We start from the raw sequence: 21,111 nt of genomic DNA, 5'->3' as shown, positions 1-21,111 counted from the left end.
TAGCCACACATCAGGAGAAATAATAAAAAACAGAAAAACCAGTCACACTTACTACTACACTATTGACTCAACAGAGTGACAAACCAATGGGATGAAATGACTAGTAAATGACTCCTACTTCAAAATCAAGGCCAGCTGCTACTGCTCTGGGGTATTCTCAGTAGAGATGGTGTGGTCCAGTTTCCTTCATTTCTCAGACCTTTGCTATGAAAAGGAATCTTTCTGATCACAAAGTGCTATTAATAATCATTTCATAAATTTCCACATCATTATTGTAGCCAAGGTATAAACAAAGTTGCAAGGGCATTACACAAATTAGAATAAGTTGTACAAAAACGCAAAATGCTCTACCTATTTTTATTGCATTTATTTCACATATATATATATAAAATTTATTTCAGAGAAGGAGAGGGAGAGAGATATATTTCTATCATTGATCAGCTTCCTCCTGCAAGCCCCCTACTGGGGATCAAGCCCACAATCCAGGCATGTGTCCTGACCCTGTGACCTGGCCTCCTGGTTCATAGGTTGATGCTCAACCACTAAGCCACACCAGCTGGGCTGTTTTACTTTTCCAAATGGCACAGTTAGAATTGGGTGGGAGGTGCTGGATGAGAACCAGACAAGATGGAAATCTATGCACTGTAGCAAGTAAATATATATACCTTAATTTCTCTTTTTGCCTGGTGTTTCTGGGAACCAAAAAATGAAAGTGGAATGACATGAAAAAGAAATAGGGTCTTTGGAGATGGATGATGTTCTTAGAAGAATTATATGATTTAAATAAGATATCTTATGCCTCAAAGTTCTAAACTATTTGTAAGGATGGTCATTGTGTGGAAGGAAGCCTTACCCTGTGGTAATTATAGGGTTCTATGACACATACAATTTAGATATTAATCCCTGACCAAATTAAGGTCATTCTTGGTGAACAGCATAATCAGACCAAATTCTGTATAACTTGTATTATTAAGGAAAATAAAAATCTTATCCATATGATCATATGAGCTACTCTCACAGCAGCTCAGGCTACATGGTAAGAAATCTTTTCTAAATCACAAAAATAGTCTCTTTTCATTTTTAAATTATTTCCCCTGAATAACAGAAACAACGGAAAGCTGGATAATATAATCAAAATAACTGATTTGAAGGTTGGAGAAAATGCCAAAACAAAATGTGGTTTATTCACTCTCTGGGTCCATGGCTGATCTTACATAGATCTCCTGTCTACACATTGTGTTTGCAAGGAATGGTCAAATTTTATCTGACAGCCCGGCAGTGATTTCTGATTGATAAAAGACTGCCTGCATCAAGTCCCCCCCATCGTTCAGATCAATTTGTAAAACTTTATAATAAACCATCACTCTGTCAAAGAATGAAGAAGTCTGGGTGGGGTGTTCACTTGGCCTGTGAAACCATCCATACAGGCCAATATAAAGCAGATACTTGATACCTGTCCAACTGACCTGATCACTCCAACATGCCAAACCAGATAAATCAGATAATTGAGTCAGACAGTAACATCTGATCTAAAATAATCAAAGGATTCTGCAATCAGAGCCAAATAATTACCTCACTTTAAGTTATGTAGCCTTGACCCAAATGCCAGGCACAGAGGACCTGTGCTGAACAGCAATACACTGGGACAGGACCAAGCTGTACTAGGAACACACCTACCCTCGTGATGACCCTTTTAGAGATGAGTAGAGTGAATATGTAAAAGATAGGATGGTTCATAGGATCATAGAATTTACTGAGATAGTGAATATGAACTGTAAAGAGATCTACCCACAGAAAGGCCATTTTTTCTATACTTGCAATGGTAGGCAGATTTCCACCCATTTATTCAGAAACATTTAGCAAGCACCAACAGATTAGAATATACATATGAACAAGACATGACTTCGGCCCTTGGGGAATCCACTGTTTGTGGAGGAGGTAAGGCATTCACAAGTAAGGATGGTGCAACACAGAAGCTAGTGATAAGGGTCCTACGTACAAAATGCTACATGAACATAAAAGAAGACGATGCTTTACACTGTCCAGAGGATCGGGGCACCAGGGAATGGGGTGGCGGGTGGGAGAGAAGAATTAAGCAAGGTTTCACGGAGGACTGCAAGGATGGTTTGAGTGAGGTTTTAAGGGATGAGCTGAGTTTTTCAGGTGAACAAGGGAGGAAAAAGCATTGGAAGTAGAGGGGACAACAAGGTCAAAAGCAAAGAAATAAAAAAGCCCTCAAAGTTCTCAGGGGCTCGAGGGAGGGTGCTCTCCGTAGAGCACTGTGGTGACAGAGAGATTAGAAGTGGGACCAGTTGGACCAACGCCAGTGGACTACATTTGCGATGAACATCAAACACTTCATTCTGACAGTGTTTTGTCTGGGGCTCTTCTCTTCCTTTAGTGCGGGGACATTGTTTCAGATACACTCTTAAAGAGTTTGTAAATGGACTTGGCAACAGTCTGAAGCAGCAGTGAGAGGGGAGGGGTGGAAATGCAGTGAACATTCTTTCTGTGTGTTTCTATTTGGCAAGAAACCCTCTGTTTTCCTAATGGAAACTTTGACACACTCAGTCTGTATCTTTTCATCCACATCCAGCTCATCTTCTGAACATTCTTAGACCTTTATTCTGTCAGACAAAAAATAATAGGAAAGGTCACTGAAATCTCAGTCTAATTTAACTGTGATACGTTCGTGGTGAAACTTCTTGAGGGAGTTGACTGCTGCATGTGAGTACACCACGAACTCTGAACGCAGGGGAGGCAAAGCAGTCTAATCAGTAAAGGCTAACTTTCCAAAGGAGCTGAAGGCTCTGGGGACTCTGGGGAGCTTGAAAAAAAGGAAGAAATGGATGGAAAAGAATGTGTTTGACTCTTCGCCACAAGTACCAAACACCAAGATCCTACAAATGTGTTCATGCTAACAGGACCATCCCCACATTTTTAAAACTCCCTTTGGTTTAACAGTGCTGATATCTGTGGTATTCCGTATTTACTTTTAAAATGAACACTGCACGTTCCGAATCTGGACGAACAGGACGCAGGTACTTTTACACAAAAGTTAGGTTGTTCTTTGTTTTTGCCAGTCATAACTTCAGCCTTGAAGGTTAACAGGTACTATGTTTTGTTCTTCTAACAGCTACCTGGGATTTCCTCATGTAGAATTAGGAATAGTCATGCTAAATTCTGCTTGTGTATCTAGTGAAGAAGGTATATGAAAAATCTAAGCCTTGCCTCTTGGTCAAGTTTTTCTTTCATGCTAAACTTTTAAGATGCTTTACCTGATTCTAGTTCTCATCCCTCTCAGACAATAACCCCACCTTGTTCTTCAGGGAGAAAATAGAGGCTGTTATATGTTGAACTCATCAACTTCTTGCTGATCCACCTAGCATCTTGCCGATCCACCTAGCATCTTGCCTGAATCCAGTCACTGCTTGCCCCTGCCTACCATGTGATCCGACCCATTTTCTTTGTGATATTTATCTGTGGTGGAAATGAGAGGCTATTGTAGTCTTTATATCTCCACAGTAAGAGCAGTACCTTGCATGTATTCAATACTCAAAAATAAATGAACTCAAAAGGACTTATTAGGTGAAAAATGTAATCTTTAATATGGTGTACTTATGAGCACCATTGGTCAATGCTGGCTACTATTAGTATATACATTTTGTCTTAATATAGACATTCAACATCAATAAATAATTTTGCCATCTCCAATAAAAGTGATTGCACACTCTGATGGGAAAAATATACTGAAAAACAACTGCAAAAATATGAATGCTCAATGATGAAACCTATTTACCGTATGTGGAAATTCTGTGGTATATGTTGTGGATGATTGTATGTTTATATTCCACTTTTGGACTAATATATATGTATTTCTTAGGTTAGAAAAATCTCTGATTGAAGTCAATACACATTTTCATTTAAGGTTGCAGAAAGATATAATACTTTTAGATGTCAATTTTCTAGATTAAATGATGCCACCACCCTCTTTTATGACTTACTTGAACAGGAAAAACAGGGACAAGTTTTTTTTGAGTGTTAAGTAAACACTCTTGATCAAAAGCTTGGATTATTACTCTGTTTACCAAACATTAAAAGAAACTGATTAAGCCCAGCCGATCGATGATTCTCTCTAATCATTAATATTCCTATCTTTCTCTCTCTCTCCCTTCTGCTCTCTAAAATTAATAAAAACATATTTCTAAAAAGAAATTAAGTCCTAAATAACTCTGATATCATATTTCTTTTATTATTACTAACTAATACACTTATTTTAACATTTTTGTTGGGTGCTTCTTTACTAACCACTGATTAATGCTTTACATGCATTATATCAGTTAGTTTAATGATCCTAAGAAACTAGCCTGGTCTAAATCACACAGCCAGTATCTCTCCAATGTGGTGCTTTATTCTTTCTTTATTCTTGTTAAATTTCAGATGCTTAAACTAACTCTGATCATTTATTGCTTCATTTTCTTCTAGTATAAGACAAGCATCATGCACACAGTGGACATCCAAAAAGTGGTAGCAAGCATTAGTTATTTGTAGATAAATATTTGTGATGATGTGGTCTTTTTTTATCTGTGAGACTTAAAATCAATTAACAAAATGAAAACACTCACCTAAATGCCCGAATGGTGGTGAGTCCTTCAGCTGTTTCTGAGAAGTGGCAAAGCAGAGGAAGCTGGGTACTATCATCAAGTTCCTGGAGGTCCCTAGAACAGAGAGAAGTGCAAAAATAAACTTCACATGTCTTCAGGATCAAAGACCACCATACCATGTTCATTCTAAATTAAGGTTATTATCTGTCATTGTAACTATTTTCCTCTAGCGCCCAATTAACAAAAATTTCAGCAGCTTACAGTCTAAAGAGGAAGAGAAAAATGGGTATATAATGAATATGGGTCCAAGCTAAATGTAATGTGTTGTACAAAAATATCAGCTTTGTATAACAGCTAAAGTAAACTTCTATGGGAACACAGAGGAATGAGCAATTAATCTATACAGAGGAGATGGGTAATTTTTTTAGAAGGTTGAATTTAGGCCAAACCTCAAGCATAAGGAGGGTTTTTAACCAAACAGACAAGAGAAGAAAAGAGCAAGCACAGAAGACTAAAGAACCTGGCAAGTTCAATCTGGCTGGTGCCCAGAATCCTTTGGGGGTATTGTAGTGGGAAAAGGCTGTATAAAAAAAAAATGGGTGAGATTAGAGTATAGGGGAGCCTGGGTAGGCTGGAAAAATCACTGATGACTAGAAATAAAGTGATCAGAGCTGTACTTAAGCAACAGAAGTTGGGAGACAAGTGAAGGATGAGAGACAATGAGTGAGTTAGGTAGTCTATATAAGAGATGTTTTAAAGTTCTAAATTAGTGTAATGCTGGTTAGGTTTAAAATGGGGGAGCCCTATAAGTCAATCTACTAGTCTATATACTGAGTGGCCAGATTATTAGGACCACCCCATCAGTACAATGAAGTGAATAGTTATGCAAATAATAACAATAATAAAATCTTGAGAGTATTTGCTTAGGAAGTTTTCAATATTCAGTATTTTTGGAAGTGTCAATGAAGTACTGATGGGGTAGTCATAATAATCTGTCTGGTCATAATAATCTGGCCACTCAGTATATGTATGTATGTATGTATACACACACACACACACACACACTCTAGAGGCGTGGTGCATGAATTCATGCACCAGTGGGGGTCCCTCGGTCTGGCCTGTGGGATGGGACTAGAACCGGCTCTCCGACATCCCCCAAGGGGTCCTGGATTGCGAGAGGGTGCAGGCCAGGCCGAGGGACCCCACCAGTGCACAATCGGGGCCGGGGAGGACAAGGGAGGTTGGCCAGCTGGAGAGGGACCGTGGGAGGGCTCCAGGGCATGTCTGGCCCATCTTGTTCAGTCCCGATTGGTCAGACCCCAGCAGCAAGCTAACTTACCAGTCAGAGCATCTGCCCCTTGGTGGTCAGTGCATGTCATAGCAACTGGTCGACCAGTCAACTGTCCACCCCCTGGTGGTCAGTGCATGTCATAGAGAAAAACTGAGTGACCTTAGCATATCATTAGCATATTATGCTTTGATTGGTTGAATGGCCGACCAGATGACCCAGATGACTGGACACTCAGCATATTAGGCTTTTTATATATATATATATATATATATATATATATATATATATATATATATATGGCATTCAATGAATGCTTGGTGGACAAATGACTGAATTAGACCCTTTTCATAATGATGAACAATCATGACAACTTTTCTTTAAACCACATAAGCTAGCATATCTACAAGATAAGCTGAGTTATACCACATGTTTCAAAACATTCCTGTCTTTTCTTTTCAGTCTTTTTTTCTGCACTTCTCTAGGTCTTTGGGGTGGAGAGAAGTAGAGTAGAAGCATTGACATTCACCTGCCAGAGTCAACTGAACTGATTACACTATTACACAATCTTTGACAATCAATGCACGCCATTCTGGGCTCTCTGTTTAGTCCCACAAACAAATGCAAAGTCTTTTTTGAGTTTCTAAAATGGATTTGCTCACTTTAGAAAGTGCAGATGAAGGGAAAGGAAGGAAGAGGGGAGGAGAATGAATAAAAAGGAATGTAAATAATCTGCTATTTTTAAACATAAAACTAAGTGGCTATTTGTAATTTTGACACAAGCAACAGGTGGTCACTACATTGAGGTTAGTAGTGAAGTAAAAAACTAGGAAAGAGGAACTTTTGTTTATAGGACTACATTTTGTGAATAAAGGTGAGAGTACAGTTTGGTCTTGTCATCTTGTAGGCAGTAAACACAGAGCTAACTAAACATTAGGTCTTTGATTTTAGACATTCAAAATGTTGTAGTATTTCCTGTAGTGCATCCCCCATTTGAATTATCCTTGGTGTTTACAAAACAGTCTGTTATGCTGCCTGAGCTATTCAACATGGGTGAGTCCTGCAGAACCTCAGCACCTAGGAGGGTCTTTTTTATCTGTGAGACTTAAAAATCATGGTCATATTTGCTATCTTTCAGAGGATTTCAAATAAGAGTGGTTTATAATCCATTATCAGTGTTAATTCTTTAAAAGTGATCATCCTTTCTATATTTTAGTCACTACCAATGCTAACAGATTATTACCACTTATAATGAATAGAATTTGCAATTCAAATGAATGGACTAGGACCATTTGCCTAGACTCTATACTCAATTTGTATTGCTAAGGGGTGAAAAATAAGTATGTGACTAAAGTTAAGTTACGACTGTTTACTTTAGTGGTGAGAAAGCAAGGATAGATTTGGAAACAGCTAGCAGAAATGAAGTAACTAAACGTTTTTGCCCCTCCATCAAAGTGGCATGAACAACAACACCAGGGACAAAAGGAAGGGTGAATTTGATGACTAGCCTCTCCCTTTTGGTCTGAATTTGCTATAAGAAAAGGGGATGAGGTTGGAACTGAAAAAAACCCCTCTAGATTTAATACAGATCTCTAACATTTGAAGGACCCTAATTCATACCCTTCAGGGAGAAACTATATAGTTTTTAAATTAAGAAATGTTGTATGATGTTTTCAGAGGTTCCCAACTACAATCTTGCCTTTTCTTATCTTTCCTGATTTCTTCTTATACTTCCCTGCCTCAAGTCCTACAAAATATGTTTAGTTTACTGAACAAACTTGTTTTCCTTCCTATTTCAGCACTTAATATGCTGTGTCTTCCCCCAAAAACTGTTTCATAACAGTTTCTTGTCATGCTGATCTCTTCATCGGCCCCATGGCTCACACAATTATTTGCAACACAGTAAATGCTTAATAAATGTTGAAATAATCTGATTACTGCAATGATATAACATTTACTGAACTATTTATAGCAGGGCTTCAAAGTTAAACTGGACATTTCAAAACAACTGGTACTACATTTCATTTCACCATTCAATATCTCAGCAAATGACTAATTGCATATTAACAGAATAATTTAAAATCCTTGGTTATCATTTATTTGGCTGGATATTCAAATGCATCTATATATATAAAAGCCTAATATGCAAATTTTCCCCTCAGGAGTTCGACCAGGAGACCAGGAGTTCAATCACTCACTATGATGTGCGCTGACCACCAGGGGTGGCACAGAACGAAAGAAGGCCCCAGCCAGCAACTGGCAGCCAGGGAAGGGAGGCCCTGGCCGGCAGCCAAAAGAAAGGCTCTGGCCAGCAACCAGAAGGCCCCAACAGCCCTGATCGCTGGCCAGGCCTAGGGACTTTACCCATGCACGAATTTTGTGCACCGGGCCTCTAGTGTTAAATGATCTAATCTGAAAATTTCCAATCTCTTAAAGTTACAGCATTCAAGATTATCTAGTTGTATAGACATCAATCTGTTTTATATCTTTAATCTTTTTTTTTATTTGTACTGTATTGTTTTACAGAAAATATTTTAAGCATTTTTAAATCTTTTACCTTTTTCACCATTTGGGAATATAATAATATTAACTCACTTATTCTTTGGGACTATGTTGGATTTTGTAAGGTTTTTTGGCAATGTCATGTTCAGTAAAAGGACCATGAAATAAAAAATTTGACAGTCTGTGGACTCAAAATTTAATAGATCAATCCAGATGTTAATATATGTCCAGGGCTATGTAAGACTCAGACAACCCATTACAGAAACAATTATAATATATCTCCAATGTCAGGATAGGCTTCATCATGCTAAAAATAGGTTTCATTTCTAAATTCCATACCTTATCTTGAAAAACACTACAGTAAATCTGGATCACAATACGTCAAATATATAGGCTTTTGAAGATGAATAGAACATTGGTTAACTTACTTAGAGGCCACTCGGAAGTATTTCTGGATAAAATAAAAGGCAACTCCAAGAGGCACAATAGCAGCCAGGAACACCCGGGTAGCATAAGAAATCATGCCAATGGCAGACAGGCAGAGCAGCGTTGAGCGAGTGAGAGATTCCAAAGTTGGAGGGATGTGCTATTATGAAGGTAGGTTGAAAGAAAAATGTTTTAGCTCAAATAGGCATTAGTTATAATGCAACATATTCATTTTATATTGTGATGTTATTCAGTTAATTATGAAAGTAGCATATAAACATTTTCATTGTAAGCAATTCTTCACTCCAACTCTACTTACTTCCCATAGTTTAGTATATTTATCCATATATCTATCTACTTGTCATTGGTCAGTTATTATCTACCTACTACCTATCTACCTACCTACTTACCTACCCATTTATCTTGTGGACTTTATATAAAAAGCACTATACTATACATCTTATTTGTCCATGTACTTTTTAGTCAGCTGCATGCATCAAGCATTCTTTCTCTAAATTGAGGGTAATTCAGGTGTTCCTAAGGCCATTCTGGAAAATCTGAAGAGGCAAGGGCTGAATTTGGTGGATTCTTTCTCTACCATCCTAAGGGGTCTGTTCTTGGAGTTATGTAAGCTGAGTTTGAGGTCTTTAATTTCAGGACAAACTTCTAGAGGCCTAAGAACCTAAGACTAAACTGATTATCCTGGAATTTTCCTAAACTACCACACCATCTAAAGCTTCTCTCATTCAAGAGCCCATCTAATAAAAGTAAAGGACATCTAAGACAGCTTGGCTTTGTATTCTTTACTTCTGGGAGACACTCCACACTAACTCAACTTTTACAAACTCTACTGTGAATAACGATACAACATTGATCAAAATCATTCCTTTTTATACTAAAGAGTTTAAATGTTAGTTTATCCTCTGCTATTTCTATTTATTTCATGCTGGTTCTCTAAGTATTCCCTTCTATATGCATAAATTGTTTTCAATTAAAGTTTTCCTTAAAGATTTTATTCTAGAAATCATCTAGGTATATAATATTGATATAAATGCAAATAGATTTTCAATTAAGTGTTATAAATCCTCTATTGTTGAGAGGAATTATGGTTTATCTCAAAATGTTACTTAGCTTACACTAAAAAAATTTATTCTTGAACTTGGAACTAACTCAGGCACTCACCTGATCAATGATATTTGTATCAGCTGAAAAGCGATTGAGAATCAGTCCCAGGGGTGTGGTGTCAAAGAACCTAGGTGATAAACAGATTGAAATGTATGACAATACAAAACTATTTGGAGCCTGAGCATTGTGAATAATAGACAGACATCTTGGAGTCATGAAAATGAAAAGGTCCCTATTCATTTGTTCAAGGACTGAAAAAAACCTTTAAGATTTCACATTTCACTTAAATTAAAAATGCATGTATATTTTTATATGATAGTAAAAAATAATTCCTTTTTACCTTATTGGTCCAAGGATTATCTTATTGAGGAGATTGTGGTGAAGATTTTTGGCAGCTGTGAGGCCCATCCATTCTACAGTAAGAGATGTAACAAGGCAGAGGAAAATACCTGCTCCACAGAGTATGCTAAATCTAGCCACATAGTAGGTCTAAGAAGCAACCAACACACAAAAACACATGAAATTATCAACTGAGGTTTTTTTTTTCTTACTAGAACACCAATATCAAAGTCAGACAGTATTGTCAACTTCATTATCTTTCATCAATTTAGACAGTTGAAGGAGTGCAATTTTTGAGACTTGGGGCAAATCCCCACCATAATCCTAAGGCCGAGTTCCCACTTGCTTCTTTCATTCTTTTTCAAAGTTTGCCTAAGGACAGATGACGTGTCTGTTTTCAGGTGTGAAATATCCTTGGATTTCTATACTGCAGTGTTCATTCTCTCTATCCCTAATCTCAGAAGGAACAGCTAATTCACTGGTATGGGTGGTTAATATCAAATAACATCAGAAAAACAACAGCACAGTCCCATATGTATGTTACACACACACACACACACACACACACACACACACACACACACACATTATCTATATATATAAAAGCCTAAGTGACCGTTACGACCGAACGACCGGTTGACCAGTCGCTATGACACGCACTGACCACCAGGGGGCAGACACTCAACACAGGAGCTGCCCCCTAGTGGTCAGTGCACTCCCACAGCCACCCTCCTGTGGCCAGCCAACCTCCCATGGTCCCTCCCTGTATTCCTCCCTTTGGCTAGCAGGCCCCGATTGGCCTGGCCCCAATCAGGACTGGGCAAGAGAGCCCCTACTGGCCCTGATCACTGACTAGGCCTACAGACCCCACCTGTGCATGATTTCTCTAGTGTGTATATAATTCCTTTGAATCTAAATCCAAACATCATCTTTAAATGTTTCTTATTATAACTTTAAAAATAAAAGTGATGATAATAGATCCTACTTTGACAGGTCCTGTTCTAATTAACTTAGGGAATCACTACAACAGTCCTATAACATTTGGGCTATTAGTATCTAACTAGATAAAAAGGTATCACTGTTCATCTCAACCTTTCCTGGATGACTTAAACACAGAACCCACTGTACCTGACCGGCTTTCCCAGTGCTGTTGTTTATAGTGTACTCCGATGTCCACATGGCCAGCCAGTAGTCTATAGCTACGATGACTGAATGCTTCAAAAGCTTAGAGAAAATCATCAGAAAGAGCAAGAAGAATCCTCCAGAAGTGAGGTAGCACCAACAGGTTTTCCATGGCATTTTAGTCCTGAGCCTCATTACTGTGGACATGTTGTCATCCTCATCTTCCTCCTCTTCTTCCTCTGCAGACAAAACACTTGTTTAAACCTCAGATAGGCAATGGGTAGATAGAATTTGTATTATCCCATAATAAAGCATATAAAAATCTCCCTCAGCCAGTTTGGCTCAGCAGACAGAGCATCGGCCTGCTGGCTGACTAAAGGGTCCCGGGTTCGATTTCGTCCAAAGGCACATGCCCAGGTTGTGGGCTCAATCCCCAGTAGGGGGCGTGCAGGAGGCAGCCAATCAATGACTATCTCTCACCATTGATGTTTCAATCTCTCTCTCCCTCTCCCTTCCTTTCTGAAATTAATAAAAAATATATATATTTAAAAAAAATCTCCCCCAAAGTTATAGAAATACAAGTATTAGGCTGAGAACATTTAAATGCTTTTGGCAGGAAAAACCTTATTTCAGCTCTCTCTCACACAGCACAAATGTACTGAGACTCACTATGGGAAATTCCTCAAGATGCCTGTTGATTGATTACATACAACTTTTCTTCACTCCTACTCTTTTCATTTTCACTATTCTGTATTTGATTTGGCTCTTTCCCCCCTGCAAAGAGGCTTATTCCTCAGTGGCACACTCATGCGTCAATTGCCAAAGTAAAACACTCCCATCCTATTATCCATATGAATATTTCAAATGTAAGGGAAAAAAAAAATTTACCTTCATCTTCATCCTCCATCTGGGCTTTGGCCTCTCTCGAATACATGGCTCTTCGGAGAGTTTTTCTCTCTAAGGTTGTTTGGTCAGCTTCCATATCCTACAGGAAACATCAGGCTGTCACTCAAGGAGCTCACAGCCACAGGAAGGTTTTGACTTGCCAATCAGTGACCCACAGTACCAATCGTTAATTATCTTTACCATGTGGGCTCTGCTCTCTCTAGAGGTCCCTAACTCCTTCCATAGGAGCAGTGTGGGGCAATGCCTGAGGTTTATAGGGGATGCTTCAGAGTTAAAGGCACAGAACAGGACGCCTGGAAAGGTAGTAACAGCATGATGGAGCTGACCCCAGGGACAGGGACACTTGCTTTGTTTTTATATCACTTTCAGATATTCCCTGTAGTTTCACTAACTGAAGGTTTACCTATGTTAACATATATCTTCCTTAAAAATACATGTTGTTCTAGCCCCACCGGTGTAGCTCAGTGGTTGAGCTTTGACTTATGAACCAGGAGGTCCGAGTTTGATTCCCTATCAGGGCACATGCCCAGGTTGCTGGATCAATCCCCAGTAGGGGGCGTGCAGGAGGCAGCCAAACAATGATTCTCTCTCGTCATTGATATTTCTCTCACTTCCTCTCCCTGAAATCAATAAAAATATGTTTTAAAAAGTACATGTCATTCTAGACTGGCTAAAGCACTACCTTTCCTACACTGTTATTGTGAATTATTGAATCAGAATGAGTTTCCTTAGCATCTAAGACAGCTGCACAAAAGATAGAGCGTTCAACAGGAATTAAAGGAACATAGGCAATTTTTAAGGAAATGGGAAATGAGGGTGCTTAGGTGCCTAGCAGTTTAGGAGAAAAACCCAAGAGGGGGAGATATGCAGAAAGATCAAAATCAAACTGAATTTTTAAGGGTTGCTCCAGACTAGCCTCAAGAAAGGAAGAGCGTTTCATTTTCTCCACTCGTCTGCTTCCAACACCCTTGTCCCGCTGGCTTCGGAACTGGAGTAGCATTGTGTTACACTGTGGATTAAATGAGCTTCTGCCCGACATTCTGGGAAACTAACCATGTCCCCGGTTTCTGTGGGGAAATGCATTCTGAGTTCCAAACAACTGACCCACAAACTTTTGCAATCTATGGTAATTTAAGGGTTTCCTGTATATGCTGAGACACACACACACACACACACACACACACACACACACACACACACACAAATCAGCTTCCTACATCAATAAACCAACAAACCTTTGAAGTGATCAGTCTCTAGGTAGCGATTTTGGTTTGGGGTTTACTTATTTATTTAGCCTCATACGACACCTGTGATTTAGGAGACCTGCTATTCTAGATGGCTCTCTTGCTTCCAGAGTCTTGGTTAAAAAAAAAAAAAAAGTGAAAGTGTTTCCTGAACAATTTTTATTTTCCAGAGACAATTTGACATCAGCTTTTTATTTTGTATGATGATATGAAAACCAACACTTGGACATGAGATCAGATAAAAACACAAACTTCAAGAGGACCCAATACTTTGGGAATAGTGTAATGAAAAAATTGAACCTGCACATTGAAAAATAGAAGATTTGGGTCTTGTTCAACCTCCACACAATGTGAGCAAGAAATTTAACATCTCATAGACATTTAAAAAAAATCTTTAAGATCATGTTTCTTATTAGAAAATGCTCATATTAAGTTCATTACAGGCTAACATTTTTTAATAGTGTTGATATTTGGATCAGGTAGTAAATATGAATTTAGATTCATTTATCCAATTAATATCATTGAATGCCTTTTATGGGTCAGCTCAAGATGAGGGCTGGGGGCTAGGGGAGGAAACATCAAATAATGCCAATTATTTAATCTTAATCACATGATGAAGATAATGGTTGATGTCATCCAAGCTAGAATTTTAAATAATATTTAAATTAGCTAAAAAAGGTCTTTTCCTTCTCTTTATTGTAGTTTTCATTGCTATTTCTTTTAACACTAGTGACCAAGTGCACAGATTCATGAACATTGAAAGGAAATTAATTAGAAGGTGGCCGGTGGGGTGGAACTGGGCGAGAAGGGCCAGATACGCCCTGGAGCCAACCTCCCATGATCCCTCCCCGGCCAGCCTCACCTGGGGTGACACCATGGCTGGAAGGGCATCTACGGAGTAAGTGGGGTCCCACCGGCAGGTGGAGGCCCTCAGCCTGGCCTGTGGGGATCGGGCCGAAACTGGCTCTCCAACATCCCCCAAGGGGTTCCGGAGTGCGAGAGGGCACTCTGCAAAGTTGCTATCGTACAGGTGTGGAACACAAACACAAGTGTGCAGTAAAAAAGATTCAGGGCCCACATTGCCCCAGCAACAACATAACCGACGGCCAAAGGTAGGATTGCACGACCCTGTGAGGAATCAGGCTCCCTCCTCTCTGGTTTCAGGGTGTGTCACCTGAGAACTGCCACTGCCAAGTCACTGCAGCTCAGCAGCTCCTGCATTGACCGTTGGCCCCCTGGTAGTCAGTGCACATCATAGCTACCAGTCGGGCTGACACAGGATATTAGCCTTTTATATATATAGATATTCTTTTCAGTTTACCCCCTTAACCCTTAAACTGGCAGTTCTGCCTAATGTTCTGAGACTGGATGTTTTGGGGGGTCCTTTAATTTCACCTTCCTTCTCTGCTTGCTCGATCTGTTCTGGCTGTAGGCCAGCCTTTCTCAGCCTTGGCACTATCACCATTGGGGCCCAGTAACTCTTTGTTGTGAGGATTGGCCTATGTGATGTAGATGGTTAGCACCGCCCCTGTCTTCTACCAACTAGATGCCAGTAACACCTGCCCGCCCAGATGCAGCAACAAAAATGTCTCTAGATGTTGCCAAATGTCTCCTAAAAGGCAAAATCTGCCCTGGTTGAAAACCAGTGCTCCAGGCACACACCCTGTCCTGCCACGTAACAAATTAAACAAGAAGCTGTTTTAGAAACACTTCCCCAAGGTGTTCTCCTGGTCTTGTCCCACAGTGTGACTCTCCCTGGCTGCAGATGAATTCAGGTGTCTGCCCTTCCCCAGGTGGCATACCCTCCCTCCATTTCCAGATGAGGACTCTGAGCAGGTGCATGGTTCATTTTGGCTTCTATTGGCCACCAGTCCACCTCACAGCTGTCCACACCCTAACTTGTTCCATATCTCCCTCCACTGATTTAGAAGCTTGTAATGTGTCTTTAATTATAGAGCTATGCTATCTCAAGTGGTCATTTCATTTCTAAATACAACTTAACAGACTTTCTTTCTGGCTTGCTTAACAGTATTACCACAAAATCAAGCCAAGAGCTCTCTCTCTCTCTTTCCAGATCTTCTTTCCAAAGTAAACCATAAATGATCCTACTCCTTAAGCTTACATCATATTCTTTTCTTCCTGGCATCTGAAAAATTATCATTTGAAGCTATCCCAAGTAAATTCATAATCAAGCTTCTCACAGTATAATTCCTATGCTGGCACTTGCCAGTTGTACCTTGTAATTTTTTTTTGCAAATGTCTTTCAATTATTCTATGATTTGTCCTATTCTACTTAAGGATATTTACATATATCATTTCTTCCTTTTGATATTTTTGGCAAATCCACAGACACGGCAATCTCAGCATCTGACTTTTTGGTTTCCTTTCTCTATTGAAACATAGGTCCTTTTATTCCTTTATAAAATAATACGTTTTAATTTCTTGATATTCTCAGAAATTTGCTGATATAGATTTCATTTTATAATGTTCATTCCTGGCTAGAGGTACAAAATTCTGGACATTGCTTAGGCCCAACTCAAAAGATAAGAATTAAAAAATTCACTAATTCAATTTATAATTTCGCCTTTCAATCACAATTATTCTTTTTAAATGATACTCAATCTGATTTTCAATTCTGTTATTACCTTGTTCAATGTTATATTTATGTCATACATAACGTTATACTCAAATTATTATATATGGACCTAAGTTAAGTCAAATTAGGACCACTTGTTATACTGTACAACTGTGAGCAAGTTACTTAGCCTCTCTGAGCTTCTTTTCCCATCTGTAAAGGTGAGATGGTATTTTTTTCCCACTAATTTCTCACTCTATTTTTTTTCTGATTTCTAGAATTTTGTGCTAGTTAAATGAGATCATGTAAAAGGGGCTTTGTGGTCTTTAAAAGCTATACAAATGTAAAATTTTATTGTTATTTCTTTCTGATCACCTTCCTTCACTCCCAACTCAACCCTATCCAATACGTGCTTTACAACTTCACCCACAGCTCACAGATATTCCTTTTTCCAAAGGTATCTTGGATTTTGTTTTGCCCATGACCCTCCACTTAAAGGTAGTGAATGAAAATATTCTCACATTACAGGTAAGAAAAGTAAGATATACATAACTAACATAAGGTTATATCATGCTTCAGCAAATAGTTTAAGCTTTAATCACACACATAATTGTAACATGGTTCAAATTCCAATAAAAATTTTCTAAAAACCTGTCAAAAGATATCATTAGAATTTTATAGTTTCAAAGTAGCCCATTTGTTAATACATATAAATATGCAGTTACTTTCAAATGAGGATTTCAAATGAGGACCATTATCAAATATTAGACATTAAATGTAAGTACTTCTTTAAAATATTTTTAGTAATTATACAGTACATTTCTCACTCTTCTGAACTGGACTCTGAACACTTCCAAACTGTGAACAATTACCTTTTCTAATTCTTGATCTTGCCGGTTCATAAGTGTTTTCCAGTGTTCATAAAGCTCGACATCTTTGGTTTGAATGTCCTTCAAAGTCCCTTCTCTTAGGACACTTCCATCTTTCATGGCTATGATCTAAGGAAAGCACATATTAGCACAAAAAGCCTTAACTGGCCAGAGGAATCACCTTGATCTCAGAAAGCACTTCTTAGGGTCCCTGTTTATTAAAAGAACTATCATATCAAAATTAATGACACTTCCTCTGAACTCTCACCCAGTCAGCATGTGTGAGATACTGCAGTTTGTGAGTCACAAGAACGAGCGTCCTCTTGTCATCTTGGAGAAATTTCAAAATCCCTTCCTGCATTAAGTGATCACTCAAGTGAATGTCCAGGGCAGAGAATGGATCGTCCTACAACCAGTAAAACAGGGAGAAGGTAAAAATTTCTATACCCTTTATGTAACTTAATTCCTCTAGAAAGTAGAAATACAAATAAACAAAAGACAAATTATCCCTCAAATATAATTTTAAAAACAGACCCCATATAACTTTAAATTGTCAGAAAAAATAAATTAAAATGAAGCTTTTATTTTTTATGTTGGACGTTTAACCTACAGAACTGTAAGATAATACATTTGTATTTTTTAAGCCATTAATTATGGCAATTTGTTATACCAGTGAAAGGAAACTTATACACTGATCAAGAAGAAAAGTGCTGCCTTAAAGATAAGCAATCTGTCCTCAGAGAGAGTCATCAAGTGGAACAACAAATCAATGTTTCTCTCTCCCTCTCTCCTTTCTCTCTCTCTCTCTCTCTCTCTCTCTCTCTCTCTCTCTCTCTCTCTCTCTCCCCCCCAAAATCAATAAATAAAATTTAAATAAAGAAGCTATTAGAGATTATGCAAAATAAACCTATAATGAATGGCTAGGAACACACAATAAGTTGACCCTATGACTTGTGTTCCGTGGTTCTACAGCTGAGATAAGTAAGGGTCTATAAATTGAAGGCAGTGAAAGGAACTAGGATAGAATACAATACCAGAAGACCTTGGTTTCTCAGATTTCCAAGTTACCTGGTCCTCAGGTGGCTCAGTCATTAACTGATCCCAAAGTTCAAGAAGTCATTTCTAGTTGGGGGTTCATTCATTATGAAAAAGATTTACAATTACACAAATTACTGCCAGAACCTGCTATGGCTTTTAGAGTGTTGGCTGGAGACTGGTATTCTTAGGGAGATTAACCTGAAGTGAATTTATACTATGTCCAAATTCTACTCCCATCCCCAGTAATGGGTCCAACTTAGTGGGAAACTCCAAAACCAACCTATATTTTGAAGAGGCTCTCAAGATGGGTGAAGTGAAAACTTTAAAGGAGGTCTGGAAACCAGGTTTATAAATAGTTAATAATTGTGCAGAAGGAAAAGGCAGGGAAGGATGCATTTACATAGTCTTCTGGTCTCTGACATACATTATCTATTTGTAAACTAAGCTACTTCGACTTCCTCCTGCTGGAGGAATCAAACAAGAACAAATGCATAATCAATATAATCACCTAATTTTATTTGTGGATCCACAGGTAGAACCAACTTAATAACCCTGGATATACATGATAAACATTCATGAAGCTTTTTTAAGACAGAGACTCTAGACCAGCCCTTACAGATTATGATTGAATGGGTCTAGCGGTGGTAATAAGATCTTTATAGTTTTAGGAAGTTTCACAGACAAATTTGAGTTTCCTGAGCTGTACACCACTGGAATGGAGTGCCATGCTTATATCCACCAGGAATGTATTTTCCAGACCTTTCCTTGTCAGAAAATATAAACAAGACCTATGATTCTGTCCAGTTGATCCAGCACCATTCACACTCCCTCATTAATCATCCTCGTGGTTCAGAAACTCATATAAGCAACCATGTGGGCACCTCAGTCTCTTGGACATCAATATAGGGTCCCCATGTCTCAACCTTACATATTGATCTGATTTGTACTGTGACGATTTGTTTCTCTTAATTTTCTATGATTTCACAAGTTAAATCATCTTTTCTTAAATTATTTGACTTATCCTTTAAAGACTCATTTCCAGAGGGAAACAATGAATAGAAATATAAGTAAAGGCCATATTCTCACCAAGAAGACAATGTTGGTATTTTGATAGAGAGCTCGTGCCACACAGATTCTTTGCCTCTGACCCCCACTCAGGTTGATGCCCTAGGGAAGAAATATCCATAAATATCCACCTTTTCATTAGTAAATGTTCTGCTGGATAAAAATTCCTTAAGTACAAAAAAACTCTTAAAATAATGGTAACTTACTAATTAAATTGTAATTAGAAAAAAATTTCTTTAAAAATCTTAAAATAATGGTAATTTACTAATTAAATTGTGATAACATTGATGAGATAAAATGAAAACTGTCTAGTGGCCAATACCTGAATTATATTAAGGTAATTCCTGACTGATAACATTAAGCCCCCTTTCATTCCGATACAGAGCTCTCCTGTACAAAAGCATTATTAACCAAAACACTGATGAGTGTTGAAGACCACAGAAAATTCCTTTTTTTTTTCTTCTCATTTTGTGAATTGTGTCTGTAGTGTACTGGTAAATTTGATATTATAAGTTTTATTCAACAGAACTATGCAGCAATATGCTTTTCTAGTCAAGTGTTGATTATAACATGTTTAAAACCTAGTACAGTAAGTCCTCACTTAACATAGTCCACAGGTTCTTGGAACCATGACAAAATGACAGACTAATTGATGTAAACAAGAGTTAAGTTCCAAAAGCATCTCAATGGCCCAAGCCAGTTTGGCTCAATGGATAGAGCATTGGCCTGCGAACTGAAGGGTCCTGGGTTCGATTTCGGTCAAGGGCACATGCCCGGGTTGTGGGCTTAATCCCCAGTAGGGGGCATGCAAGAGACAGCCGATCCATGATTTTCTCTCATCATTGATGTTTCTATCTCCCTCTCCCTTCCTCTCTGAAATTAATAAAAATATATTAAAAACAAAAACAAAAGCATCTCAATGTTATAACAAAATGACAATGAATGAAATGATGCTGAACAAAATGACAAAATGACATTATTTGAAGGCCTGCTATGTTTATTGAGCCCTTGATATATGTCAGACTTGTGTGAATGGCTTTACATTCCTTATTTCTTTTATTCCTCACAGTAATTCCAATGTGTAGTATTGTTCTCATTTTACACACATAAAAACTAAGGCTCTGAGAAGTTAAGTTCATGCTCTTCAATACTAAACCATAGTGCAATAAATACTCATTACGAATGCAGACTATAGCTCTTTCCCTGCCACTGCAGAGTTGCATAGAGGCAGAGGGCTTGGTGTGTTCAAGATATAGCTCCCCCCATAACCCACTGCCATGGCTGAGGAAGGTATTGCTGCCTGAGGAGTAATGGGTGTTAATAGTTAATACTGCTTTAAAAAAAAATACTGCTTTACAAGGAGTGCTGAAGACCACCCTTATCCAGGATGGCCTAGCAAACAGAATTCACTGCAAAGCTGGCACAGCCTGAGACAAATGCCACCTTTGCGTGCTTGCATCTAACTGTGATGAGCCTAAGAATGTCAAGTTGGTGGAGGCCATTTGTGCTGAACACTAAATCAACCTAGTTACGATTGACAGCAACAAGCAACTAGGATAATGGATAGACCTCTGCAAAATCCACAAAGAGGGGAGAACCCATAATGTGGTTGGTTTCAGTTGTGTGGTGGTTGAGGACTACGGCAAAGAGTCTCAGGCCAAGGATGTCATTGAGCAGTACTTCAAATGCAAGAAATGAACAAATAAACTTGACTTTTTTATTTAAAAAATGCAGACTACAGAGTCAGACTAACTCCAGCTGCACCACGGACTCTGTGATTGGGCGAGCTCTTTAACCTCTCTCAGCCTTTGTTAGCTCAGCTTCAATATGCAGGTAGCATATAAAATCTTTTGCACAATACTTGATGCCTATAACAATTTTAGCCAACATTGTTATAAAGATTACATAAAGGTATAAATATTGTTCATTTGGTCAGAATAGTAAAACATCAATGAAAAACATGTTTACACATACTCAAAAAAAGAACACTTTAACAAGAGTAAATCAA

The 21,111-nt window shown here is 38.4% G+C and overlaps 1 protein-coding gene and 1 pseudogene across 7 annotated transcripts in view; one reads left to right on the top strand and one right to left on the bottom strand.

Moving 5' to 3' along the window:
- The window catches only part of ABCC9 (ATP binding cassette subfamily C member 9), a 114,014-nt gene that overhangs the window by 24,753 nt on the left and 68,150 nt on the right, over window positions 1–21,111 (bottom strand). For all 7 annotated transcript variants that reach the window (XM_036299899.1, XM_036299903.1, XM_036299902.1 and 4 more), the window contains 9 exons: window positions 19,125–19,205; window positions 17,269–17,406; window positions 17,004–17,129; window positions 12,295–12,391; window positions 11,413–11,645; window positions 10,286–10,434; window positions 10,003–10,072; window positions 8,823–8,980; window positions 4,626–4,718 (listed from right to left, as the gene is read on the bottom strand). In XM_036299899.1, coding sequence (XP_036155792.1) covers window positions 4,626–4,718; window positions 8,823–8,980; window positions 10,003–10,072; window positions 10,286–10,434; window positions 11,413–11,645; window positions 12,295–12,391; window positions 17,004–17,129; window positions 17,269–17,406; window positions 19,125–19,205 — 1,145 coding nt within the window. The remainder of the gene's footprint in view (window positions 1–4,625; window positions 4,719–8,822; window positions 8,981–10,002; window positions 10,073–10,285; window positions 10,435–11,412; window positions 11,646–12,294; window positions 12,392–17,003; window positions 17,130–17,268; window positions 17,407–19,124; window positions 19,206–21,111) is intronic.
- LOC118651091 lies at window positions 20,381–20,801 on the top strand (annotated as a pseudogene).

The sequence above is a fragment of the Myotis myotis genome, unplaced genomic scaffold (genome assembly GCF_014108235.1).
Source record: "Myotis myotis isolate mMyoMyo1 unplaced genomic scaffold, mMyoMyo1.p scaffold_m19_p_3, whole genome shotgun sequence".
In the NCBI taxonomy this organism is placed as follows: domain Eukaryota; kingdom Metazoa; phylum Chordata; class Mammalia; order Chiroptera; family Vespertilionidae; genus Myotis; species Myotis myotis.
Note: the sequence above shows the minus strand (reverse complement) of the source record. Positions and strands in the feature narration are given on the sequence as shown.